Source organism: Hyla sarda, chromosome 1 (assembly GCF_029499605.1).
Source record: "Hyla sarda isolate aHylSar1 chromosome 1, aHylSar1.hap1, whole genome shotgun sequence".
NCBI lineage: Eukaryota > Metazoa > Chordata > Amphibia > Anura > Hylidae > Hyla > Hyla sarda.
The window spans coordinates 475,615,920-475,643,720 of NC_079189.1; the positions used below are offsets into that span (position 1 = coordinate 475,615,920).

The 27,801-nt window shown below is 42.8% G+C and overlaps 1 protein-coding gene across 3 annotated transcripts in view; it reads left to right on the plus strand.

Moving 5' to 3' along the window:
• The window catches only part of CCDC60 (coiled-coil domain containing 60), a 214,776-nt gene that overhangs the window by 153,659 nt on the left and 33,316 nt on the right, over positions 1-27,801 (plus strand). For all 3 annotated transcript variants that reach the window (XM_056537218.1, XM_056537216.1, XM_056537217.1), the window contains exons 8-12: positions 4,047-4,329; positions 16,252-16,336; positions 16,991-17,074; positions 19,897-20,037; positions 23,125-23,259. In XM_056537218.1, the coding sequence (XP_056393193.1) occupies positions 4,047-4,329; positions 16,252-16,336; positions 16,991-17,074; positions 19,897-20,037; positions 23,125-23,259 (728 nt within the window). The remainder of the gene's footprint in view (positions 1-4,046; positions 4,330-16,251; positions 16,337-16,990; positions 17,075-19,896; positions 20,038-23,124; positions 23,260-27,801) is intronic.

Sequence of the window (27,801 nt, forward strand, 5' to 3'; positions counted from 1 at the left end):
TGGGTTCATCCAGGAGATCCCTCTGGGTATGCGAAAGTGCCGGGAGCGAGATACCAGAAACAAATTGATCAATAGCAGCCAGATCATGTTGCAGTTTGGAAGAATACGTCTCCTCATAGAAGGAAACCAATACATTCAAGATGTCCACATTCTCCTGGACAACATTCCTGGCACCATCACAGAGACAAGAAATAGAGGCAGATCCCCTGCTGGGCTCTAATAGTACGAACCAGCAGGCGGCCCAAGGCCTTTTGTTTCTATTATAATTTTTTAACTGACAGTTAAAGGTCAGAAGTTTTGGACCTCATTATTTCAGTGTAATTCTTGTGTGAATTTATATTCATATAACTCTGTATGTTTTAAATATATACCCTAATTTTATGCGATTCCCAAAGCGGTTTTCTCACCATAGACAACACTTTTAAAGCAGTCTGGTTACCGATACATCCCGTAACGAACTTTCCTCTGCACTGCAGGGGTAAAATAGTAGGCGTTCAGATAAATGGCTGTCCATATTGGGCCACTCCCTTTTTTAGTTCTTAAAACGGGTTCCTGAGCATGAGAGGATATTATTAATAACATACTGTACATATGCATATGCCCTTAAAGGGATGGTCAAGTGAAAGACAACTTATCCCCTATCCAAGGAATGAGGTATAAGTGTATTATTGTGGGGGTCCGAATTCTGGGAACCCCCACTATCTCCAGAACAAGGCCTTGGTTCTTAGAAAGAGCCTGCTGAGGCAGCACACGCTCCATTAATTCTTTAGGGGAGAGCCAAAAATACCTGAGTACAGCACTTGGATATCTTGAACGCTCCCATAGAAATTAAAGGAGCGGATGCCATCGGCAGAACATGCTCTCTCTGTTCTTAAATCATGGGACTCCCCCACGATCAGACACTTATCCTCTATCCTATGGATAGTGGTTAAGTTGTCTTTCCCTGGACAACTCCTTTAGGGTGCCACTATATATTAGATTAAAGTTGAGGAAACTGAATGATTTCAATCAAAACATTTCTCTGAGCAAAATGTAACAATAAATGGTCTTTTTAGCCAACCAATGAGAAATCAATATAAGCCTGAAAAGAAGTGGGTATTGGTGTAAGTTTTTGACGACAATCGGTTTGAAGAATAATTGTTGAAAAACAATTGTTTGTTGAACGATCGTTCCTAAAAAAATATTCTCAGAACGCTCTCAGGATATTCCTAGAAATATTGTTAGCTATGGATCATGTATGGCCAGGATGAGCAATTTTAACAGCCAATATGGACTATGATGTGTCTAGCTGCATCTCTAAACTTATTGTTCGTGAGATGATTGTTTGTTCAGTTGTTCAACCATTAACCTACTTTTATCTAATGTGTATGGCCATCTAGCACATACTAGCAATCAGTAAGGTGAAATAGTTTTTGATTTGGGAGCCTGGTTCTATATCATGTTTTTTCCCATATTTAATGTGAACGCGTCAATAGTTTCATGGGCCATTCAAACCACTGGCACCATGAAACACTAACAGGTTGCCCTTTCGCAGTGATTTAAAATTCACTCTGAATGGCTTGAAATGGGGTTTCAAGTCATCAGATCGGTTCATAGCAATGAATGGATAGATCTCCCTATATCTTCACTAAAACTCAAATAGAGAGAGATTGATATAGTTCTCAGACTGTCTAGTCTAACTTAACACAGACTAAGAATTAGACAGTATTAGTAAATCCCTCATTTACTAATGCAAACCCGACATGTATTGTAGGGTTGTGCGCCAGATTCTGGGGCATTGCGGCTGAATTTGCACCACAATTGAAAAAAACCTGACTAACTCTCCATTTCACTAAGAAAACAAACCCGAAAAAGTGTCGTGGCCATTGGGGAAAGGGGGCGTGGTCACCAAGAAGGGGCATGTTCCCAACATTTTCACAAAACCCCAACATATTTACTAAGGTTTCAACAGAAAATGTGGTGGATTTCAGCTGAGGAATACCCTGAAGATCAGAGCAGGTGTAAAAGAGCAACATGTAGGGAAATTGGAAAATGTAGGGAAACCTTCGTAAATACTGTGGAAAAAAATTGTAGAGAATTAAAACGCACAAAGAAACCTACACAACACTCTTAGTAAATAAGAGCCATTGGGGTTTATTTACTAACGTGATCCCGACTCTTTTTTCTCGGGTTCCATGCGACACAATTTGCGACGAAAATAAACAAAACCCTCCATTTTACAAGAAAACCCTGAAAAGGTGCGTGGTCACGGGATAATGTGGGCGTGGTCACGGGATAACATGGGTGTGGTCCCGACAAAAGGGGTGTATCCCCGACAGTATAAAAAATCCCAACATATTTACTAAGGTTTCCACAGAAAATGTGGTGGATTTGAGCTGAGGAAAACCCTACAGATCAGAACAGTTGTAAAAAAAAAGCAAAACGTAGGGAAAATGCAAAATGTAGGGAAACCTTAGTAAATACCTTGAGAAAATACCAGTCGGCAATCAAAACCCACAAAGAAAACTACACTCCACTCTTAGTAAATAAACCCCATTGTGTTTTATTGTAAAATAATGTAAAACAAATATTTTTTTCTATTATCATAATGATATGCTGTTCATTATAGTTTGGAAACACAATACTATTGATGAAGTGTCTGCAAGTGTCCACTCCGAAGCGGAAGCCTTTTGGGTAGCCTCACATTTTTTTTTTCATTCTTTTTGCTGCCTATTTTGTTGCACATTTGTGTGCAGATTATCCACATTTAATTACAAGTCACTTATTTAGGAATATTTCAAATACACTAAGAAAAGAAAATAGGTGAACAATTCACAGTGTGAACAATGCTGCATACTCCCATTGAAAACTAATACACACTGAAAAATGCTCTGTGAGCCCTGTCTATCAATAACCTTTAGTAATACAAGAAAAACTTTATTAACATATGAATAGATTTTAAAAGGTGTTTCCACACTGTGTTACTATTGCACATTACTATAAAGAGGACACAAAATAATTCACATGGTTGTGTGTGCAAAAGGCAATTATATGTGTGGGCACTAGAGGGCAGATGTAGTATTAGCTGCATTGTACAGAATAGTATGATTCACAGTAATTAATAACTAAAAGGCTAAAATGCCTGTCTTTAGTGAGTTTATATTGCTGGAAAAAAACAAAATAAGGATCATTTTAAATTTCATTTACACTGCTGATGTTGAATATGCCAGTTTTTTTATATCAAATTTTACCTGCAGACAATTTGCAGCATATTGCAGTAACAGCAGAGGATGGAGTTATTGTCATCCACACACACTGTGAAAAAATTCACAGATAGTTTTTGTGTGGATTGTAACTGTTGCAGATACGATGCAGATTTATTGTAGATTTTCACCATTGACTTATTAAATGAGAAAGTCAAAATCCTTAAAGGGGTACTCCGGTAGAAAACTATTTATTTCAAGTCAACTGGTGCCAGAAAGTTAAACAGATTTGTAAATTACTTCTTTAAAAAAAAATATTAGTGTTAAGGTTTGCTATGGGGATTTGCTCTTACTCTGGACAGTTCCTGATGTGGACAGAGGTGTCAGCAGAGAGCACTATGGTCAGACAGAAAAGAACAACTCAACTCCCTCTGTAGTATACAGTAGCTGATAAGTACTGGAAGATTTAGATTAATAGAAGTAACTTACAAATCTGTTAACATTTCTAGAGCCAGTTGATATGAAAAAAATAGCTTTCTACCGTAGTAACCCTTTAAATCTGGATATAATGATACAGATCTGTATTATAAAGACTTTTTTTTGTTTTACATCTCATGCAGCAAAATCCTAAATTTTGCACAAATTTGCCTCTGCAGGTTAACATACATAAATTCTGTGGAAATTCTGCAGCATTTCTTTCCTGTATGGGATCCGTAAAGTTCCAGTTTTTAAAATAAAATCTCAACTAGGTGACATCCTTTTACAGTAACACTACTATATGTTTTGTACAGAGCTGAAAAATCTGTTCGTTTTCTATAAGCTACGGTCTATGTTAATGATCACATTATATGTCCCTATTTTCAGAATAAAAAGCAGAGCCAAAGACTTCTCCGCAACCACTTACAAAGACCTCGGAAGATGTCCTTCCTCAGCATCTCACGCTATAGCGGACTCTCATCTGCCCATACACCAACCATTGGCAGTGTTTCTTCCCTTGTTCCGAGCTCTGATGATATGGCAACCGGAGGCACAACTTCATCAGATGCACCTCAAGAAGGTGGGGATGACTTGGAGTCTACTGTCAATAGTTCACTCCATACCCCAGGAAAACGGAGTAAAGAGGAGGATGAAGAACCCCTATCTGATTGTAAGTACTATTGTCTTAGGTTAAAGGGGTACTCCACTGCACCAGCATTCTAAACATTTTGTTCCGTGGCAGCAAAATGTTCCGAATGCTGGAGCAGTGGAGTACCTCTTTAAACGGGGGACGTTTGTGCCCCTAGGGATGGTGAAAATATTAAGTTATAAAGTTCCACCGGGCAGACCGGCAAGTAGTCCTCTGGGCGGGGGTTTCACTTACCAGCTCCGTTGGCTGCGGCCATGGCCCCGCCCCGACGGCTTGAATGACGTCTCGCGTCATCGCTCTGCTCCCTAAGCAGACGGAGAAGAGTTACATAGTTACGTAGTTAGTATGGTTGAAAAAAGACATATGTCCATCAAGTTCAACCAGGGAATTGAAGGGAAGGGTGTAAGGGGATAAGGGGAAGGGATGAAGGGAAGGGTGTAAGGGGATAAGGGGGAGTGATGACGCGAGCCATCATTCAAGCCATTGTGGCGGGGCCACGACTGCAGCCAACGGAGCTGGTAAGTGAAAGTGAAGGAGAAGTAGAAGTCCTTTCTTTATATTTCCCATTTCTTTTGAATCCTCTTCTGGCTTTGGCTCAAAAACTGCAGTGACAGTTTTCCTGAAAACGCCAGAAAAAACGTGTGGAAACCTAGCCTAAAGGTGTACAATGGGGCAAAAAAGTATTTAGTCAGCCACCAATTGTGCAAGTTCTCCCACTTAAAAAGATGAGAGAGGCCTTTAATTTTCATCATAGGTATACCTCAACTATGAGAGAAATGAGAAAAAAAAATCGGATTTTGTCTGATTTTTTAAGAATTTATTTTCAAATTATGGTGGAAAATAAGTATTTGGTCACCTACAAACAAGCAAGATTTCTGGCTCTCACAGACTTGTAACTTCTTTAACCACTTAAGTACCCAGCGTGTACCCCGCGTCATAGCAGGTCGGGCACAGCCTCTAACAAAGGCTGGGACCCATGGCTAACAGCGCGTGGCACAGCCGCGCATTATTAACCCTTTAGACGTGGCGTTCAAAGTTGATCACTGCGTCAAAAGTGAAAGTAAACTACCCCCAGCTAGCTCAGTGGGCTGTTCGGGACCGCTGCGGGACCGCTGCCCTACTTTCCTCCTGCATGTCCGATCGCCGAATGACCGCTCCGTGCCTGAGATTCAGGCATGAACAGTCAAGCAGCAGAATCATTGATCAATGTTATCCTATGGGATAACAATGATCAATGTAAAAGATCAGTGTGTGCAGTGTTATAGCCCCCTGTGGGGACTATAACATTGCAAAAAAAAAAGTGAAAAAAAAAAAGTTTATAAAAATCATTTAACCCCTTCCCTAATAAAAGTAAGAATCACCCCCCTTTCCCCATTTAAAAAAAACTGTGTAAATAAACATATGGTATAGCCGCATGCGTAAATGACCGAATTATAAAAATATATCGTTAATTAAACCACACAATCAATGGCGTACGCACAAAAAAATTCCAAAGTCCAAAATAGCGTATTTTTGGTCACTTTTTATATAATGAAAAAATGAATAAAAGCGATTAAAAAGTCCAATCAATACAAAAATGGTACCACTAAAAACGTCAGATCACGGCACAAAAAATGAGTCCTCATACCGCCCCATATGCGGAAAAATAAAAAAGTTATAGGGGTCAGAAGATGACAATTTTAAATGTATAAATTTTCCTGCATGGAGTTATGATTTTTTCCAGAAGTACGACAAAATTAAACCTATATAAGTAGGATATCATTTTAATCATATGGACAAGAGAAGCTGTCATTTTTACCAAAAATGTACTGCTTAGAAACGGAAGCCCCAAAATTTACAAAATGGTGTTTTTTTCTTTAATTTTGTCACACAATGATTTTATGCTCCATTTCGCCATAGATTTTTGGGTAAAATGACTGATGTTATTACAAAGTAGAAGTGGTAGCGCAAAAAACAGTCACACTCCAAACTCCACTATAGCCAAGACTCCACTATAGCTAAGGACACCAGAAACTAAATTGTAGACCTGCACGAGGCTGGGAAGACTGAATCTGCAATAGGCAAGCAGCTTGGTGTGAAGAAATCAACAGTGGGAGCAATTATTAGAAAATGGAAGACTTACAAGACCACTGATAATCTCCCTCAATCTGGGGCTCCACGCAAGATCTCACCCCGTGGTGTCAAAATGATCACAAGAACAGTGAGCAAAAATCCCAGAAATACATGTGGGGGACCTAGTGAATGACCTGCTGAGAGCTGGGACCAAAGTAACAAAGGCTGCCATCAGTAGCACACTACGTCACCAGGGACTCAAATCATGCATTGCCAGACGTGTCCCCCTGCTTAAGCCTGTACATGTCCGGGCCCATCTGAAGGTTGCTAGAGAGCATTTGGATTATCCAGAAGAGGATTGGGAGAATGTCATATGGTGAGATGAAACCAGGCATTGGTGGATGACTATGGCCCCTGCCGCACTAAACACCCACTCTGATTGCACACTACTGGCCGGGCAGGACAGCTTTTCCAGGGCAAACTCTGCTATTTGTGGCCACAAATAAAGTTTAGCTGCCCAGAAGTCCAGCAGATCTTCAAGGTGTGTTGGCATTATTATGTCAAGGTATGCCACCACCTGCTGGTTCAGGTCCTTCTCCAGGTGTACCTGCTGCTGATGAGTTGCTTCACTAAGCGGGTGAAGAAAGCTTCTAATCACCGACTGTAGACTCATGCTGCTACTGATGGAGCTGGTACTGCTCCGGCCACCCCACCCCTCCCTAGCAGCCATGGCAGTGGAAGGTGAGCACAGAGGGCACCCCCGAGTCAGACCTGCGAGAGGATGGCGCATGGTGATGGCACCATGATTCAATTTCTTGATGAATTACTATTAGCAGTTCCTCCCCTGTGTGAGTTTGTTCGCCAACGCAAACCATGGGAAGAACAACGTGACACCACCGTGCCCTGCACACATGGTATGTGTCACGATTCGGCTGGCAGGAGGTGGATCCTCTGTGCCAGAGAGGGATTGGCGTGGACCGTGCTAGTGGACCGGTTCTAAGCTGCTACTGGTTTTCACCAGAGCCCGCCGCAAAGCGGGATGGTCTTGCAGCGGCGGTAGCAACCAGGTCGTATCCACTAGCAACGGCTCAACCTCTCTGACTGCTGAAGATAGGTGCGGTACAAGGGAGTAGACAGGAGCAAGGTCGGACGTAGCAGAAGGTCGGGGCAGGCAGCAAGGATCGTAGTCAATATGGCAATAGCAGGAGGTCAAGTACACAGTATGGACAAACACAGTAAACGCTTTCTCTAGGCACTAAGGCAACAAGATCCGGCAGGGGAGTGCAGGGGCAGTGATCAGATATAGCCAGGGAGCAGGTGGAAGCCAATTAAGCTAATTGGGCCAGGCACCAATCATTGGTGCACTGGCCCTTTAAGTCTCAGAGAGCTGGCGCGCGCGCGCCCTAGAGAGCGGAGCCGCGCGCGCCAGCACATGACAGCAGGGGACCGGGACGGGTAAGTGACTTGGGATGCGATTCGCGAGCGGGCGCGTCCCGCTGTGCGAATCGCATCCCCGACGGCCATGTCAGAGCAGCGCTCCCGGTCAGCGGGACTGACCGGGGCGCTGCAGGGAGAGAGACGCCGTGAGCTCTCCGGGGAGGAGCGGGGACCCGGAGCGCTCGGCGTAACAGTATGCTGGAGGGTCACTGAGACTTGTCCATGCAGTGGAGGCTGAGGACACGGTGGAGGATGAGGAGACGGAGTGGCACACTGTCACAGGCAGTGCAGGAACCACATTCACCCAGTGGGCCATAAAAAATATCTATTGTCGCTGGCCATAGCTACAGCTCCACATGTCTGCACTGCCGTGCACTTTGGTACACACCGAAAGGATCAAGGACTGGCCCACCTTCTGTTCCACAAAAATGGGCAGGGCTGATACTGCCTTCTTCACAAAGAAATTATGGCTTGGGACTCTCCACCTTGGCTCGGCACAAGCCATCAGTTCTCTGAAAGGTGCAGAGTCCACCACTTGAAAAGGGAGGGACTGCAGCACCAGAAAAGACAGCTGCACATTCAACTTCTGTGCCGTTGGATGAGTGGGTGCATACTGTTGTCTCTTGGACATGGCTTCGCCGATGGATTGCTGGTGGAATGACTGACTCAAAGTAGGAGGAGCAGGAGCATATGGAGCGACAGAAGATGGGTATGACACACAGGTCCCTTTGGCTGAGGTGGTGGAGCCTTGGCTGGCTGAAACAGGGAGCGGCGTGTCACTGGGTGATGCAGCAGGCTGGACCACCACATTGGAGCCACGTTTCTCCAAGGCCGCTTTATTGTGATGCTGCATATGGTGATGCAGGGCCATGGTGCCAACATTGGGACCCTAACAAGAGGAAAAAATACACTATATAACGCACACCTAATCAAGTATAACAACCTTTATTTAGAATCAGTACAAAAAATCGTACAAAATGTCTAATCAGAAAAAATCCTATTTAAAAAGACACAAAAAGTGCCCTCCCACAACAGGGGTAAGCCCTTAGGACCCCTCCCAAGACACCTGTGTATATCTATATACAACACGGTCTCCACACACACATACACAGTGGCTCTATGCAATTTTGTAATAACCTGAATACTAAATAATAACCAGCCCTACTTTCAAAAAACAGTTTGCAGTATACGACCTGATAGTCAGTGACTCCACAATATGTATCAGATAGGGAGCTGGGAAATGCAAGAACCAGAGGCAGTGTGTCAAAAATGCTCTATCAGGTGTCCTCCTGAACCCACAAGTTATACAACACCAGCAGGTTTGTACTTTTGACAGGCCTTTCACTGTATCTAGGCCCTTAAGACTTTAACAGGAAAAAAATGGTACACCACTTAAATGTACGTATGTGGTATGCACTTATGAGGGGAGGACAATGCGCTCCAGTACTCCTGGTACTTAAGGACACAGGGCGTACCTGTACCCATGGGCATTTCGGTCCCCGCGACCTCCATGTCGCCCCCATGTCGGCAATCACCGCAAATCGACGATTAATTCACACCGGCGATTTGCGGCGATTCCGGGTCATACTGGTCTCCAGTGACCTGGAAAATAAGGGGGATCAGGGTTGTCCAAGACACCCACGATCCTCCTGAAGGAATAGGAGTGAGGTGGCAGAGGTGCCACCCTTCCTATACCTGTTATTGGTCTGTCAGAAGTGTCCGACCAATAGCAGATCGGGGGCGGGGGGTTAAAGTTCCTGCTTCAAGTTTGAGCTGGGCAAATTTTCTACCGCAGCGCAAATTCTTAGAAGGAAACTCACCGTAAACCCCCGCCAGTGCGAATGTACCCCCAAAACACTACACTACACTAACACATAATAAAGTGTAAAACAGTACGTATACACCCTCTTACACGTCCCCCCCCCCCCCCCCCCCCAATAAAAATGAAACGTATTGTATGGCAGTGTTTCCAAGATGGAGCCTCCAGCAAAACAACAACTCCCAGCATTTCCAGACAGCCACTGACTGTCCAGGCATGCTGGGAGTTAAGCGACAGCTGGAGGCACCCTGTTTGGGAATCACTGGCATAGAATACCCCTATGTCCACCCCTATGCAATCCCTAATTTAGTCCTCAAATGCGCATGGCGCTCTCTCACTTCGGAGCCTTGTCGTATTTCAAGGAAACAGTTTAGGGCCACATATGGGGTATTTCCGTACTCGGGAGCATCTGCATTACACATTTTGGGGGTCTTTTTCCTTTTACCCCTTATGAAAAGGAAAAGTTGGGGTCCACACCAGCCTGTTAGTGTAAAAAAATAAAACATTTTACACTAACATGTTAGTGTTGCCCCATACTTTTTATTTTCACAAGAGGTAAAAGGAAAAAAAGACCCCCCAAAATTTGTAACACAATTTCTCCTGAGTACGGAAATACCCCATATGTGGGCGTAAAATGCACTGCAGACGCACAACTAGGCTCAGGAGTGAGAGCTCACTATGTACATTTGAGGCCTAAATTGGTGATATGCACAGGGCTGGCTGATTTTACAGCAGTTCTGACATAAACGCGAAAACATAAATACCCACTTGTGACCCCATTTTGGAAACTACACCCCTCACGGAACGTAACAAGAGGTATAGTGAGCCTTAACATCCCACAGGTGTTTGACAAATTTTGGTTAAAGTTGGATGAGAGAATGAAAAAAAAAATTTTGCTAAAATGCTGGTGTTACCCTAAATTTTTCATTTTCACAAGGGAAAATAGGAAAAAAGACCCCCAAAATTTGTAACTCCATTTCTTCTGAGAAAGAACATACCCCATAAGTGGATGTAAAGTGCTCTGCTGGCGTACTATTTGTCCGGTATTGAAGGCCACGTGCGTTTACAAAGCCTCCATAGTGCCAAAACAATGCCCCCCTCCCCCACATGTGACTCCATTTTGGAAACTACACCCCTCACGGAATATAATAAGGGGTGCAGTGAGCATTTACGCCCCACAGGTGTCTGACAGATTTTTGAAACAGTGGTCCATGAAAATTTAAAATGTAATTTTTAATTTGCACAGCCCATTGTTCCAAAGATCTGTCAAACGCCAGTGGAGTGTAAATGCTCACTGCACCCCTTATTACATTATGTGAGGGGTGTAGTTTCCAAAATGGGGTCACATGTGTGGGGGGCCACTGTTCTGGCACCATGGGGAGCTTGGTAAACACACATGGCTCCTGACTTCCATTCCAAACAAATTCTCTCTCCAAAAGCTCAATGGCGCTCCTCCTCTTCTGAGCATTGTAGTGCGGCGGCAGAGCACTTGACGTCCACACATGGAGTATTTCCATACTCAAAAGAAATGGGGTTATAAATTTTGGGGGGCATTTTCTCCTATTACTCCTTCTAAAAATGGAAAATTTGGGGAAAAAACAGCATTTTAGTGAAAACATTTATTTTTTCATTTACACATCCGATTTTAACAAAAAGTTGTCAAACACCTGTGGGGTGTTAAGGCTCACTGTACCCCTTTTATGTTCCTTGAGGGGTGTAGTTTCCAAAATAGTAGGCCATGAGGTTTCTTTTGTTTATTTTTTTTACTGTTTTGGCACCATAGGGGCTTCCTAAATGCGACATACCCCCCAAAAACCATTTCAGCAAAATTTGCTTTCCAAAAACCAAATGTGACTCCTTCTCTTCTGAGCATTGTAGTTCGCTCGCAGAGCATTTTACATCCTAACATGCAGTATTTCCATACTCAGAAAAGATGGGGTTACAAATTTTGGGGGCATCTTCTCCCATTACCCTTTGTAAAAATTGTAAATTTGAGGGGAAAAATTGCACTTTATTGGAAAAAAAAATCATTTACACATCCGACTTTAATGAAAAGTCGGCAAAAACCTGTGGGGTGTTAAGGCTCACTGGACCCCTTGTTACGTGCCTTGAGGGGTGTAGTTTCCAAAATAGTATGCCATCTGGCTGTTTTTTTTTTTTGCTGTTCTGGCACAATAGAGGCTTCCTAAATGTGACATGACCCCCAAAAACAATTTCAGCAAAATTCACTCTCCAAAATCCCATTGTCGCTCTTTCCCTTCTGAGCCCTCTACCGCGCCCGCCCAACACTTCACATACAAAAATGAGGTATTTCCTTACTCAAGAGAAATGGGGTTACAGCTTTTGGGGGGCTTTTTCTCCTATTACCCCTTGGAAAAATTCTAAAACTTTTCTACAAGAACATGCGAGTGTAAAAAATTAAGATGTAGAATTTTCTCCTTCACTTTGCTGCTATTCCTTTGAAATCTAAAGGGTTAACAAACTTTCTGAATGTCATTTTGAATACTTTGAGGGGTGCAGTTTCTATAATGGTGTCATTTTTTAGGTATTTCTATTATGAAGACCCTTCAAAGCCACTTCAAAACTAAACTGGTCCCTGAAAAATTCAGATTTAGAAAATTTTTTGAAAAATTTGAAAATTGCTGCTTAACTTTGAAGCCCTCTGATGTCTTCCAAAAGTATAAACACGTCAACTTTATGATGCAAACATAAAGTAGACATATTGTATATGTGAATCAATATATAATATATTTGGAATGTCTATTTTACTTACAAGAAGAGAGCTTCAAAGTTAGAAAAATGATACATTTTCAATTTTTTCATCAAATTTCGGAATTGTTCACCAAGAAATGATACAAGATAAACAAAAATTTACCACTAACATAAAGTAGAATATGTCACGAAAAAACACTCTCGGAATCAGAATGAAAAGTAAAAGCATCCCAGAGTTATTAATGCTTAAAGTGACAGTGGTCAGATGTGCAAAAAACGCTTTGGTCCTTAAGGTGAAAATGGGCTTGGTCCTAAAGGGGTTAACAGGAACAAAATTGTACACCACTTAGATGTACGCACAGGTTACACTTAATAGAGGACAATACACTTTTAGGCTGGCTACTATTAGCTTTTCAGTTGTTGAACACACCAGTGCTGCAGCATGCAGTTGCTTTGTATTACACCCAAAATTGCACTCTCTCAATCTCACTCCCTTCAGTTCTTCTAGGCTGGATTTGGGCTTGAGGTGAATCGTTGCTGTAAAAATGCTTTTCTGTGCAACACACACTGCTCTCTGTCCCTCTCTGCAATAGAACGCTGATGTGACTGGGAGGTGAATCGCTGCTGTAAAAATGCTTTTCTGTTCAACACACACTGCTGTCTGTCCCTCTCTGCAATAGAACGCTGATGTGACTGGGAGGTGAAGCGCTGCTGTAAAAATGCTTTTCTGTGCAACACACACTGCTGTCTGTCCCTTTCACTGTAATAGAATGCTGAAGTGACTGGTCGCAAAATTATATAGGGCTGTGACATCACAGGGGTGACTGGCTGCTGATAGGCTGCATCCTGCATGTGATTCAGGGTCATCCCGCTGACACTTGTTCCTGCCTTCCCAGGATTCCTTGCCCCATGTCCTCACATGTGGATCCGCCATTTTAGATGCCCTGGAGCCTGGAGTTTAATGAAGCAATTTGCGCAATCGAATCGCAGCAATATTCGCATTCATTGCGAATTGAATTTTTCCTAAAATTCCTAAGGAATTTGGATTAGTCAGATTTGATTCGCTCATCCGTAATAGATAGTATTGCTGGTAAATCCAGCTTCTGTGTCATAATAATCGGGGAAGCATACTCGCTTTTTACCACGTTTGGTGCGTCAAGTACATTTTATATTGTTTCTATTAACAAGACTGTCAAGGCAATTTTTTCTGTCATGTGGTTTTTGGTTCAGGCTTTGTTCAGTAGAACCTTTACATGGTACCCTCAGTTTTAAACAGACTTGCTGTGCGGACATGATTGTACAAAGCATTCAGTGGTACAAAGCAACACATCATACTATAAGGTTCAGTAAAAAACAAAAACTTCAGATAGATGCAAGAAGGCCTTGAGAAATACTAACACATCATATAAATACATTCAGATTTTACTGAATGTGTGTTCTATTGAATCTATGTGAAGCACCAGTGAATACATAAAATCGCCTGGCATACATTATGCAGATCTCCTTGTTCTCACTGACAAATAATGCCCTTGAATTTAGAATACTAATACCATACCAATGAATCTTCCTACTTGAATCAATATGGGTGGGAGGTGAATGATAATACATACTGGAGAATTCTTTTAGTATTATGCTTCCCTTAGACAATGTAGTATGAATAATGGTGAGTTGTTTGAACTCAATATTATTTGATTATTTCATTACTTTTTGCTTAAGCAATTGTTACAGTGCAGTGCTTTTCATTGCATTTAGTATAATACATGGTCTTCTGGCTTATTAGACAAACAAGATTTTTTTATTTTTATAAATATTTAGGCTGGGTTCAAAATGCATTTTGGTATAGATTGGGATGCAGGCAAGATATGCTGACATGCACCATGTCTGATTTTGTCTGCACATGTATTCTCTATATTGAAAAGTGCCAAGGAATATGATAGTTCTATATAAATAAAGATGATTGTTATTATTATTATTTACCAACTTTCTTGTTTCATATATCTTAGGTTCTCTATTGAGATTCCTTTCCCAGAATTCTATATCATAAGTTGTACTTAGCAACTACTTACCGTATATACTCGAGTATAAGCCGCGTTTTTCAGCACAATTTTTCGTGCTGAAAACACCCCCCTCAGCTTATACTCGAGTGAACTCTCCGCCCTCAGTGGTCTTCAACCTGCGGATCTCCAGATGTTTCAAAACTACAACTCCCATCTTCACTGGGTGGGCCCCTTCTCCGCACTTCGCGCCCGGCCCCGGGATAATGACGTTGCCTTGACGACGACGCACAGGGACGTTCATGAGCAACGTCCCTGTGCGTCGTCGTCAAGGCAACATCACTATACCGGGGCCGAGAGCGGAGAAGAGGCCCACCCGGTGAAGAGGGACAGCCCGAAACGACTATCCCTCCCCACCGGACGGTCCTGCAGCATAGATGGCCCGGACCAGCTCACCCGAACGTCCCGCCGAGCGAAGGTGAGTACAAAACTAAAGGGGGGGGGGGGCTGGATTATGAAGAAGGCCCGGGCAGTGCTCTTCAACCTGCAGACCTCCAGATGTTTCAAAACTACAACTCCCAGCATGCTGGGAGTTGTAGTTTTGGAACATCTGGAGTTCTGCAGGTTGAAGACCACTGTTAAATCAGACATTGACAAGCGTTGATGATGAAAGGGGTGGTGTGGGATGATGACAGGGTAATGATGAAGGGGGGGATGATGACAGGGTAATGATGAAGGGGGGGGGAGGATGAAGGGGGGATGATGACAGGGTAATGATGAAGGGGGGGATGATGGCAGGGTAATGATGAAGGGGGGATGATGACAGGGTAATGATGAAGGGGGGATGATGACAGGGTAATGATGAAGGGGGGGATGAGGAAGGGGGGATGATGGCAGGGTAATGATGAAGGGGGGGATGATGACAGGGTAATGATGACAGGGTAATGATGAAGGGGGGATGATGAAGGGGGGGGATGATGACAGGGTAATGATGAAGGGGGGATGATGAAGGGGGGGATGATGACAGGGTAATGATGAAGGGGTGGAATGATGACAGGTGATGATGATGATGAGGATGTTAATGACGGGTGTCTGGATGATGACAGGGGGGATGATGTATTTCCCACCCTAGGCTTATAGTCAATAACTTTTCCTGGGTTTTTGGGGTGAAATTAGGGGCCTCGGCTTATATTCGGGTCGGCTTATACTCGAGTATATACGGTAGATGAGTTTCTTGAGCATCTGACAAAAATAGTATAAAACTAAAATCCAGATTTCTCTTTATTTTCTTATATATTATTTGGCCTTAAATGCACATTTTTTGTTTTGTATGGAGATTGCCTTTCATATTATTACTATACACACCATTCAGCGGTCACAGACCGTGCTACCCAGACCCTTATTCCTGGCAACTAGCCGAACTTCTATACTTCACACCTCCGCAGCATCTATCTCTGAGAAAGGTCCCATAATAGGACCAAAACAGCAGCTTTTGTATATAAGATTGCCAATAAAAATTCTATCACATTGCATCTATTTTGAGGGCTAAGTTTTCTCCTTGTTTTTCATATTATTATGGTCATAAATGTTTGATAAATGTGGGTCCAATCTTCTGAACGAGGATCCAGCCCCTGCATCCAGGCAAATAAGTGGTGGCCATGCATGTCCTTGGATATCTTTATTGCTGCTTAGTTGTGTACATTGGTCCCTCAACGTACAATGATTATTCTGGAGCCAGTTAACATTGTATCTTGAGAGGCCACTGTATTCTGTAGATATGCTAGACATGTCTTAGGTGGAAATGATGTAAAATAGCAGATGAAAATCTTTTGTTTTCTATTTTCACATATAATAGAGAAGTCTTTTATTTTCATTCTGTAATCTGTTTATTATGGATGTCTTTATGCCATGTGAAATATTACTTTTCAGATATGCAGACCTTACTGCAGATGATTGCAGAAAATGTGACCAAGGAGTTAGATGAAGAAAGCAAATGGAAGAACAATCTACCAAGGTACCTATAGTAAAATGCAGCAGATTAAAGAGGGCTGGCTAAAAAACAAAAATAAAGTGATACTCACCTGCTTGATTCCTGCTGCGTCCATTCAGCCGGTGCTTGGTTCCTGCTGTTCAGCTCTTACTAGTGATGTCTGAACCCACAGGAGCCCATTCAGTCAAACACTGGCATAGTTACATAGTTTATTAGGTTGAAAAAAGACCGGAGTCCATCAAGTTCAATCTAAATTGAGTCCCTACTGTGTTGATCCAGAGGAAGGAAAAACCCCTTATGAGGCTCATGTCAATTGCCCCATAAGGGGAAATTCCTTTCCGGTTCCAAATATGGCAGTCAGAATAAATTCATGGATCAACGTTCTCATACTGTAATGTTATTACTCCACAGAAATGTACCTGCGCCCCTTTTGAACTCTTTTATTGAGGCAGGTCACCTCTGTGGCCATTGATTGGCTGAAGAGGCATTCCCTGTGTTTTGAGATGTGCAACAGGAAGTGCTGTTCAGCAGGGAATGGGAGTTGTCAGCAGCGGTGGTCAGTCAGTTGAGTATCGATTGGGAGCCCTTTTTTTTTTTGCATTGCCCACAACCACTTTAAAAACAGCTGACATTCAATGATGAATTTTCCCTGTTTTAATACATTATTTCCCCATACAGCGACAGCTCTCTGACACAGATCAGAGAGACAATGAGTACGGATGATCAAGGAAGCACCAAGAGCATCACACAGAGACCAAAAAGGTTGGTGTTCTACATACTGTAAAATATTTGTCTCTATAACCAAATAAATACACAACGTTTTGACCAAGCACTTTAGTGCCAGAGGGAGATGGTGGTTATTGGCCAGAAAAGCTTAGAGACATCTTAATTTGTATGTTGAATGCTTAGAATTGTGGGAGATTTAAGTGCCATTCCACAGGTGAAATATAAAGAACATTTCATGGAGAAAGACTCCCTTAAAGGGTACATTTCAAATACTGTATTTGCTGCAGATTTATGTGTTCAGTGGTTTCGATATTTTGATTTATACACTGCCAAATCTGCAGTAAACACTATGGGGGAGATTTATCAAAACCTGGGTAAAGGAAGAGTGGTGCAGTTGTCCATTGCAACCAATAAGATTTCTTCTTTCACTTTTAAAAAGGCCTCTAAATAATGAAGGAAGCAGTCAGATTGGTTGCTATGGGCAACTGCACCACTCTTCCTCTACCCAGGTTATGATGGATATTTTCCTATATGTGTGAATGTACCCTAAAATAATACCCTGTGCATACTTAATAGGATTGATTGGATTCAGAATATTGGGCAGACTAGATGGACCAAATGGTTCTTATCTGCCGACACATTCTATGTTTCTAAAACCTATAAATATCCTTAGAAGAATATACTGTAGATGTTGATATAACAGAGCTTGGGTAAAATACTATATGATGTGTAGTCTGGAGTAACTTATAACAGTATCTTCAAAAGTTTAGTATATTTGTTATACTGTGTTTGGTCATTTAGCTGAAATTGACTTCTGCAGCATAAAATCTGCAGCTTCAAATCCTGCGCATCAAATATGCGCAGGATACTGTATGTGCGAATACTTCCTAAGGGTAGGGTCACACGTAGTTCATCCTCACCGCCTTTCATGATGCGGATGCACCAGTCCCAGTCACTACAGCGAGCTACCTGTAGGTCACACAGGAGCGGCAGTCACAGAGCCACGGCAGAGCAAGCTCCCTGCTGCTGTCTTAGCTCTGTGTGTCAGCTTGTATCTGGAGATTTTCTGCCGGCAGTTATGAGCAGACACCCAGCTGCAGCAGCAGGGAGCTCGCTCTGCAGTGGCTCTGTAAGGCCGGCAGCGCATCCGCAGCGTCAGATACGCTGTAGATGCGCTCCCGTGTGACCCTACCCTAGAAAAGCATCCTCTGGCTGAGGATCAGGTGGTTGATTGCTTCAGCTGGTCATCTATTTAGGCTTCTGTTGCTGGAGGTTACCCAGGTGAACTCGTTAGACTCATACGTGAGTTTGTGCAAATTCACATTACATGCAGTTTTGATGCGTTCTCTTATTCAAAGTGCATTTTCTAGACAAATATAGACATGAGGCAAAAGTGGTTTGACGAACTGAAGTGTTATCTGAAGATTTGAAATATTTAGACTGTGTTCACATGTTGAATTTTTACAGCATTTTTTAATGTTTTTACTGCATTTTGGCAATTTGTGCTGTGATTTCCAAAAATAGCGGTAAAAATATGATATTTTTTTACAGTGATTTGCACAGTTGTGGTAAAATAGCAACTTTTTGCCACAATTTTGGGAAAATCACTGCAAAAACCTAAAAAAAAATGCAGCACCTCAGGGGAGGTGTATATCTGCAATATATCCTCCTCTCATAGAGATAGCAGGTATACAGATCTGGGTGGGAGGGGTCTCTGAGCTGCTGGTAGGGGATCTGTTAGGGGATGTTGTTATCTTATAGTTTACAGGAAGTCAGTCCCAAAGCTAATATCCTGTTGTGACCAGTAATGGGTTGCTTCGGTAGAAAAAACATTTTTTCAGATCAACTGGTGATAGAAAGTTAAACAGATTTAGAAATGACTTCTAATAAAAAAAATCTTAATCTCCACGGTTTCTCGTTCTAATTCTACTAGATTCCTTTTCTTTTTTTCTCTCTCATTTCTCCGGCCCTTGGGGCCTAACTAAATACCTACTCCTTTTCTTTCTCTATTTTCTTTTTTCTACCTTTTCTTTGTTTCAGGTAAATCATTTTTGAAGCTCTTCCCTAGATAACCTTATATTGGGATTGACTCTTTCTCTAAGAGGTACTTGGTCAATTGTCTATGAATCGCATGCTGAAGATTTATTATTTATTATTATACCAAGTCTTCATCTGGGCATATTTGTCAATCCTCTTTCTTTTATGTCGAATGATCTTCTGCATTGGGAATCGCTATTTTTTCCGTACCAAATAGTATAAACCTGTGTTTGATTTGTTGCTTTCTGTCTGTACCTATATGAAAAAGTTATTTTCAAAATTATAAATAAACAGTTTTACAAAAAAAAAAAAAAGAATCTTAATCCTTCCAGTATTTATCAGCTGCTCTATGCTCCAGAGGAAGTTGTATAGTTCTTTCCAGTCTGACCACATTGCTCTCTGCTGACACCTCTGTCCGTATCAGGAACTGTTCGGAGCGCAGGAGAGGTTTGCTATGGAGATTTGCTCTCCTGCTCTGGACTATTGTAAATAAATCATTCTCTTGGGCCACAGTTTTAGAGTATGTGGTCCAGGCTACCTGCCATGAATTCTGTGTCAAAAAAGTGACATGTCTTGTTTTTCCCCCCCACAATTTGGATTTCAAATCAGATTCCCAGATTTCTGCATCAGAAACAAATCTGGAGGTGATTCATGCAGAATCCATGTAAAATAAACATAGTGTGAAGAAAATGTAATAGTGCCGTGGTTTATGTATCAAAATGTTGAATGTGGGAAGGCTGTGCTTTATGTATCACAAATTGTAACATTTTCAAGGCTAATTACTCACCATGTTGTATAAATCTGATATTTTCCCATGACAGTTCCCCTGCTACTCGCTTGTCTCCTACAAACCTCTTCATAAAGAAGAAAAGCAGTCTGTCCTCTGCGATGAGAGAAACATTTTATGATGTGGCGGATGAAGCAGATGTCTACTTACATGATAAAGTAGAGGCTATAGAAAGGCAAGTGCAAACTTACAGCCAATAGGAAACGACTATGGTTATGTCACATACTTAAAGGGGTACTCCGCTTCTCAGTGTTTGGAACAAACTGTTCCGAACGCTGGAGCAGGCACTGGGAGCTTGTGATGTCATAGCCCCGCCCCCTCATGATGTCACTCCCCGCCCCCTCAATGCAAGTCTATGGGAGGGGGCGTGACGGCTGGCACGCCCCCTCCCATAAACTTGCATTGAGGGGGTGGGACAGGGCGGGGCATGGCAGCATGATGGAGCGGGGCTATTACGCTGAGCAGCGGAGAACCCCTTTAATGCACACAGTTACCTTTTATTTATTGAGCAATTGGCACATTTAGGCCACTGTCACATGCCAATATTGAATCAGTTGTTTTACCCAAAACTAGGAGTGGAGCCAACACAACCAAATATTATAATGGAAAGAGTTGCACCTCTTCTGTGTTATGCTCCAATACCTGGTTTTGGCTTACAAATACTGATGCCAAAATACTGAACGAAATAACGCTGTGTAAAAAAGGTGTGAAACTGGTGTCACATAGTGCTTTTTGGAAAGACATATACTTGGCAGGGTGGCTCATTGGTTAACACTGTGGCCTTGCAAAGCTAGGTTCAAATCCCACCAAGGACAACATCTGCAGTGAGTTTGTTTATGCACCCCGTGTTTGTATGGGTTCCCACACTCCTAAACATACTTCTAGGTTTACTTGGAATTGATATTCTGAGTCTTGTTGTGGACAGGGATCATCATGAGTGATGACAAGCTCTGTACAGCGCTGCATAATATGTTGGTGCTACATGAATAAAGGAATAATGCAGTTTTTTAACTTGTGTTTTGAAAAGTGACATTCTTTCAAAAACACAGAATGCTAGGGGTGTGATATTTACAACCACTTTTTGGCATTTTTATCCAATAGATATCCTTATTTTTTTCCCTGCTTAGGGTGCGTTCACACGCTAGTAGCTATCAGCTAGTTTCCCACTGCGGGAAACCTGTTTTGTGTTACGCTACCATTGATTTAAATGGGTCCGCAAATCTGACACTATTGCGGACTGTCTGTGGACCCATTCATATCAATGGTAGCGTAACTCACAACAGGTTTCCCACAGCGTGAAACCCGCTGCTAGTAATAGCGTGTGAACGCACCCTCAAAGTGCCTGTATAACTCTGCAATGCCTTTTGGTGTGTGTGTGTGTATTTGTGTTTGTGGAGTTATTTTCACATTCTTAAGAGAAAACTCTTATTACATGACCAAAGAATCATGTGACTTAAAATAGGAAAAATAAGACAAAAAACACACTAGTCCAGATTTACTATTACAGATATGCCAAAGTTCTGGCACCGTTTGTGCTAAATAAAAACTGTCTTAGGCTAAGTTTACATACAGTGGGGATCAAAAGTTTGGACACCCCAGGTAAAAATTTGTATTAATGTGCATAAAGAAGCCAAGGAAAGATGGAAAAACCTCCAAAAGGCATCAAATTACAGATTAGACATTCTTATATGTCAACAAAAGTTAGATCTTATTTCCATCATTTACACTTTCAAAATAACAGAAAACAAGAAAATGGCATCTGCAAAAGTTTGGGCACCCTGCAGAGTTAATATCTTGTACTGCCCCCTTTGGCTAGTATCACAGCTTGTAAACACTTTTTGTAGCCAGCCAAGAGTCTTTCAATTCTTGTTTGAGGTATCTTTGCCCATTCTTCCTTACAAAAGTCTTCCAGTTCTTTGAGATTTCTGGGCTGTCTGTCATGCACTGCTCTTTTAAGGTCTATGCATAGATTTTCAATTATGTTGAGGTCAGGAGATTGTGAAGGCCATGGCAAAACCTTCAGTTTACGCCTCTTGATGTAATCCCCCATGGATTCCGAGGTGTGTTTAGGATCATTATCCATTTGTAGAAGCCATCCTCTCTTTAACTTCAGCTTTTTCACAGATGGCATCAAGTTAGCATCCAAAATTAGCAGAAATTTTATTGAATCCATTTTTCCTTCTACTCGTGAGATGTTCCCTGTGCCACTGGCTGCAATACAACCCCAAAGCATGATTGATCCACCCCCATGCTTAACAGTTGGACAGAGGTTCTTTTCATTAAATTCTTTTCTCCTTCTTCCCCAAACTTACCTTTGCTCATTCCGGCCAAAAAGTTAAATTTTAACCTCATTGGTCCACAGAACTTGTTTCCAAAATGCATCAAGCTTGTCTATATGTTCATTTGCAAAGTTCAAACACTGATTTTTGTGGTGAGGACATAGAAGAGGTTTTCTTCTGATGACTCTCCCATGAAGACCATATTTGTACAAGTATCTCTTTATAGTGGAAAAGTGTACCACAACTCCAGTGTCTGCCAGATCTTTCTGGAGGGATTGTGCCGTCAAACTGGGGGTTTGAATTGTTTTTCTCACAATCCTGTGAGCTGTTATGTCTGATATTTTTCTTGATCTTCCAGATCTTGCTTTAACTTCCACTGTTCCTGATGACTGCCATTTCTTAATTACATTCCAAACAGAGGATAATTGACATCTGAAAATGTATTGCTATCTTCTTATAGCCTTCTCCAGCTTTGTGAGTGTCAACTATTTTCAGTTTCAGATTTCTAGACAACTGCTTAGATGAACCCATGGTGCTGATTGTTGGGGCAAGGTCAGATGAATCTGGGCATTTAAAATCTTTGAGATTGACATCACCTGGTCTTCCCAGATGATGATTGAGAACAATCCATGACACTGGCAGGTCTCAGCTTTGCAAAGGGGCAGTGCATTCTATAAATTCTGCAGGGTGCCCAAACTTTTGCAGACGCCATTTTTTTGTTTTCTGTTATTTTGAAAGTGTAAATGATGGAAATAAAATCTAACTTTTGTTGAAAATATTATAAGAATGTCTAATCTGTAATGTGATGCTTTTTGGAGATTTTTCCATCTTTCCTTGGCTTTTTTATGCACATTAATACAAATTTTTACCTGGGGTGCCCAAACTTTTGATCCCCACTTTAGCTGCTGGGCTTAAGTAAAGGGGGCTATGTGTATTTTGTTCCTTCCCCCCCTTTCCACAACATTGTTCGCTTCTTTTAATAGGAGACGTCAAGAATTTAATACCCAAAAATATCAATCCTTAAATGCCATTACTAATTTCCGTCAAGACCTGGAGAAAATGCGAAAAGCTTATCACCACGTAAAGGAAGAAAAAGACTACACAGACACTAGGAACTGGTAAGTCAAGAATGAACATTGTACTAGGATATCTCTGGCAGCTCCCATAGAGAACGAATGAAGCAGTGCTGTGTATGCTTAACCTGCCACTCCATTCTAAAAGGAGACTTGGGCCCCCATTCTCAAATTCTAGAGCAACGTTGACTCCAGCTGTTGCAAAACTACAATTCCAAGCATGCCTGGATAGCCTTTGTCTGTCCAAGCTTGCTGAGATTTGTAGTTTTGCAACAGCTAGAGGCACACTGGTTAGGAAACACTAGTCTAGAGCAGGGGTACTCAACTATTCTTAGTGTGGGTCCGCTTATCCAGGTCTGCCAGTGGTAAAGGTCCAAGCAAAGCACTGAGGCCTGATTCACACCTAGTGGCCGCAGTGCCATGAAGGAAATAGGTAAAACAACTGAAGTCTGGAGGATGTAAATGTACTGTTTCCTGTTTTTTCTGAATACTGGCAGAGACTGTACCCCTTAATAAAATACTGCCACATTGTATGTCCCTGAATATTATACTGCCACACGCTGTGCCCCTGGTATATTACTTCCACACACTGTGCCCCTTAATATATTACTGCTGCACACTGTGCCCCTGAGTATATTACTGCCGCACGCAATGCCCTTGAATATATTACTGCTGCACGCTATGCCCCTGAATATATTACTGCCGCACGCTATGCCCCTGAACATATTACTTCCGCATGCTATGCCCCTGAAAATATTACTGCCACACACTTTGCCCCTGAATATGTTACAGCTGCACGCTATGCCCCTGAATATATTACTGCCGCATGCTATGCCCCTGAATATATTACTGCTGCACGCTATGCCCCTGAATATATTATTGCCGCCTGCTTTATCCCTGAATATGTTACTGCCGCATGCTAGGCCCCTGAATATATTATTGCCACACGCTGTGCCCCTGAATATGTTACTGCGGCACGCTATGCCCCTGAATATATTACTGCGGCACGCTATGCCCCTGAATATATTACTGCCGCATGCTATGCCCCTGAATGTATTACTGCCGCACGCTGTGCCCCTGAATATATTATTGCCGCACGCTGTGCCCCTGAATATGTTACTGCCGCATGCTATGCCCCTGAATATATTATTGCCGCACGCTGTGCCCCTGAATATGTTACTGCAACACGCTATGCCCCTGAATATATTACTTCTGCATGCTATGCCCCTGAATATATTACTGCCACACACTTTGCACCTGAATATGTTACAGCTGCACGCTATGCCCCTGAATATATTACTGCCACACACTTTGCCCCTGAATATGTTACAGCTGCACGCTATGCCCCTGAATATATTACTGCTGCATGCTATGCCCCTGAATATATTACTGCCGCACGCTATGCCCCTGAATATATTACTTCCGCATGCTATGCCCCTGAATATATTACTGCCACACACTTTGCCCCTGAATATGTTACAGCTGCACGCTATGCCCCTGAATATATTACTGCCGCATGCTATGCCCCTGAATATATTACTGCCGCACACTATGCCCCTGAATATATTACTGCTGCACGCTATGCCCCTGAATATATTACTTCTGCATGCTATGCCCCTGAATATATTACTTCTGCACGCTATGCCCCTGAATATGTTACTGCCGCATGCTATGCCCCTGAATATATTATTGCCGCACGCTGTGCCCCTGAATATGTTACTGCAACACGCTATGCCCCTGAATATATTACTTTTGCATGCTATGACCCTGAATATATTACTGCCACACACTTTGCACCTGAATATGTTACAGCTGCACGCTATGCCCCTGAATATATTACTGCCACACACTTTGCCCCTGAATATGTTACAGCTGCACGCTATGCCCCTAAATATATTACTGCCGCATGCTATGCCCCTGAATATATTACTACCGCACGCTATGCCCCTGAATATATTACTTCCGCATGCTATGCCCCTGAATATATTACTGCCACACACTTTGCCCCTGAATATGTTACAGCTGCACGCTATGCCCCTGAATATATTACTGCCGCATGCTATGCCCCTGAATATATTATTGCCGCACGCTGTGCCCCTGAATGTTACTGCCACATGCTATGCCCCTGAATATATTACTGTTACACGCTGTGCCCCTGAATATATTACTGCTGCACGCTGTGCCCCTTAATATATTATTGCCACACACTGTGCCCCTTAATATATTACTGCCACATACTGTGCCCCTGAATATATTACTGTTACACGCTGTGCCCCTGAATATATTACTGCCGCATGCTATGCCCCTGAATATATTAATAAATAGTAATATACAAGGGGCACAGCGTGCGGCAGTATTATATTTAGGGGCACAGCGTGCGGCAATTATATATTGCTGAACGTGGTGCCCCTAAATAGAATACTTAGCAAATAGACTGTATTAAAAGAAAAAGTCGGAGTGGCACCACTAGTTATCCTGGACCTAAATCACTGATTACTACTTGAAACTGAAAAGGATACAATACGTGGGTATTCAGACCTGGGAACCTTGTCCTGCGGTTGCGCTAGGATCAATGAAATCAATGTAAGAAAAGGTGACTAGGTAATACAACAAAGGTAATCCTGCACTCACCGCCCAGGTACTGTATGTTCGGCTCATCTCAGGAGTGTTTCATCCGACAGACAGGTGTGCTTGGCGTGGGGCGCTCAGAGGCGACTGCCGGCAGTTTCACGCAATAATGCGCTTCTTCCGGCCCCTGGTACAGTACTGCCACCTGATATGCCCCTGCTATAGTACTGCCATTTGGTATGCCCCTGGTATAGTACTTCCACACGCTATATCCCTCGTATAGTACTGCCACACTCTATGTCCCTGGTATAGTACTGCTACATGCTATGTCCCTGGTATATTACTGCCACACAATATGCCCCCAAATATAATTTAATAAACACTGTGCCATGTACCGACTAATTGCACCATAAAACAATGAATGATACCACCGTGCCCTCTCAATGAATGATACCACTGTGCCCCCAGAATAAATGATAACAAGGTGCCTCCCAGAATAAACAATGCCACCGTGTCCCCAGAATATATGATGCCACCTTGTCCCCAGAATAAATTATGTCACCGTGTCCCCAGAATATATGATGCCACCTTGTCCCCAGAATAAATGATGCCACTGTGCCCCCAGAATAAATGATGCCACTGTGCCCCCAGAATAAATGAAGTTATTATGTCCTCAGAATAAATTAAGTCCCTGTGCCCCCACAAATATTGATACTACTGTGCCCTCAGAATAAATGAAGTACCTGTGCCCCCACAAATATTGATACCACTGTGCCCCCAGAATAAATGAAGTCACTGTACCCCCACAAATGTTGATGTCACTGTGCCCCCAGAATAAATGAAGTCACTGTGCCCCCACAAATATTGATGCCACTGTACCCCCAGAATAAATGAAGTCACTGTGCCCCCACAAATATTGATGCCACTGTGCCCCCAGAATAAATGAAGTCACAGGTGGGGGAATGACTGCTCACCTGACATCGTAGGTTCCCCGTCCCAGGTCCCGCGCTGCTCCGCTGCTCTGGCCTCTTCTTGTCAGGCCTGGCCATAGCAGATGATGCAGGCAACACTAATCCTGCCACCTGCATCACAGAAGAAGCGGCTGGGCAGGGGCCACAGTGTTCCCTTGCTCTGGGCCACGGCTATTCATTTGTAGCGCTACAAATGAATGGGGGGAGATCCATTTGGAGGTCCGGATGACTGATGGCCGCGGTCCGCTTCTGGACCGTTGTTCTCCAGTTAAGTACCCCTGGTCTAGAGTATCTCTAGCTGAGACTGGTGCAGAACACAGGATAGAACTCTACCTTAGTGATCTCTGCACCAATACAGGGCTGGTGCAAGGATTTTTGCCACCCTAGGCGAAAGCTAATTTTGCCGCCCACCCCCCCTTGACCCCACCCATTGGCCCCGCCCTTTGACACACCCCACCTTACAACTGGGGTGGCACACTGAAACAAACTTCCTCATCTTCTTACTACTGGGGAGACACACTGTAACAATCCTCATGCAATCTCCTTACTACGGGGGTGGCACACTGTAACAAACCTCCTCCTCATGTAATCTCCTTACTACTGGGGAGACACACTGTAACAAACCTTCTCCTCATGTAATTTCCTTACTACTGGGGTGACACACTGTAACAAACCTCTTCCTCCTCATATAATCTCCTTACTACTGGGGTGACACACTGTAACAAACCTCCTCCTCTTGTAATCTCCTTACTACGAGGGTGGCACACTGTAACAAACCTCCTCCTCATGTAATCTCATTATTACTGGGGTGACACTCTGTAACAAACCTCCTCCTCATGTAATCTCCTTACTACTGGGGTGACACACTGTAACAAACCTCCTCCTTATGTCATCTCCTTACTACTGGGAGACACACTGTAACAAACCTCCTCCCCATGTAATCTCCTTACTACTGGGGTGACACACTGTAACAAACCCCCTCCTCATATAATCTCCTTACTACTGGGATGAAACACTGTAGCAAACCTCCTCCTCATGTAATCTCCTT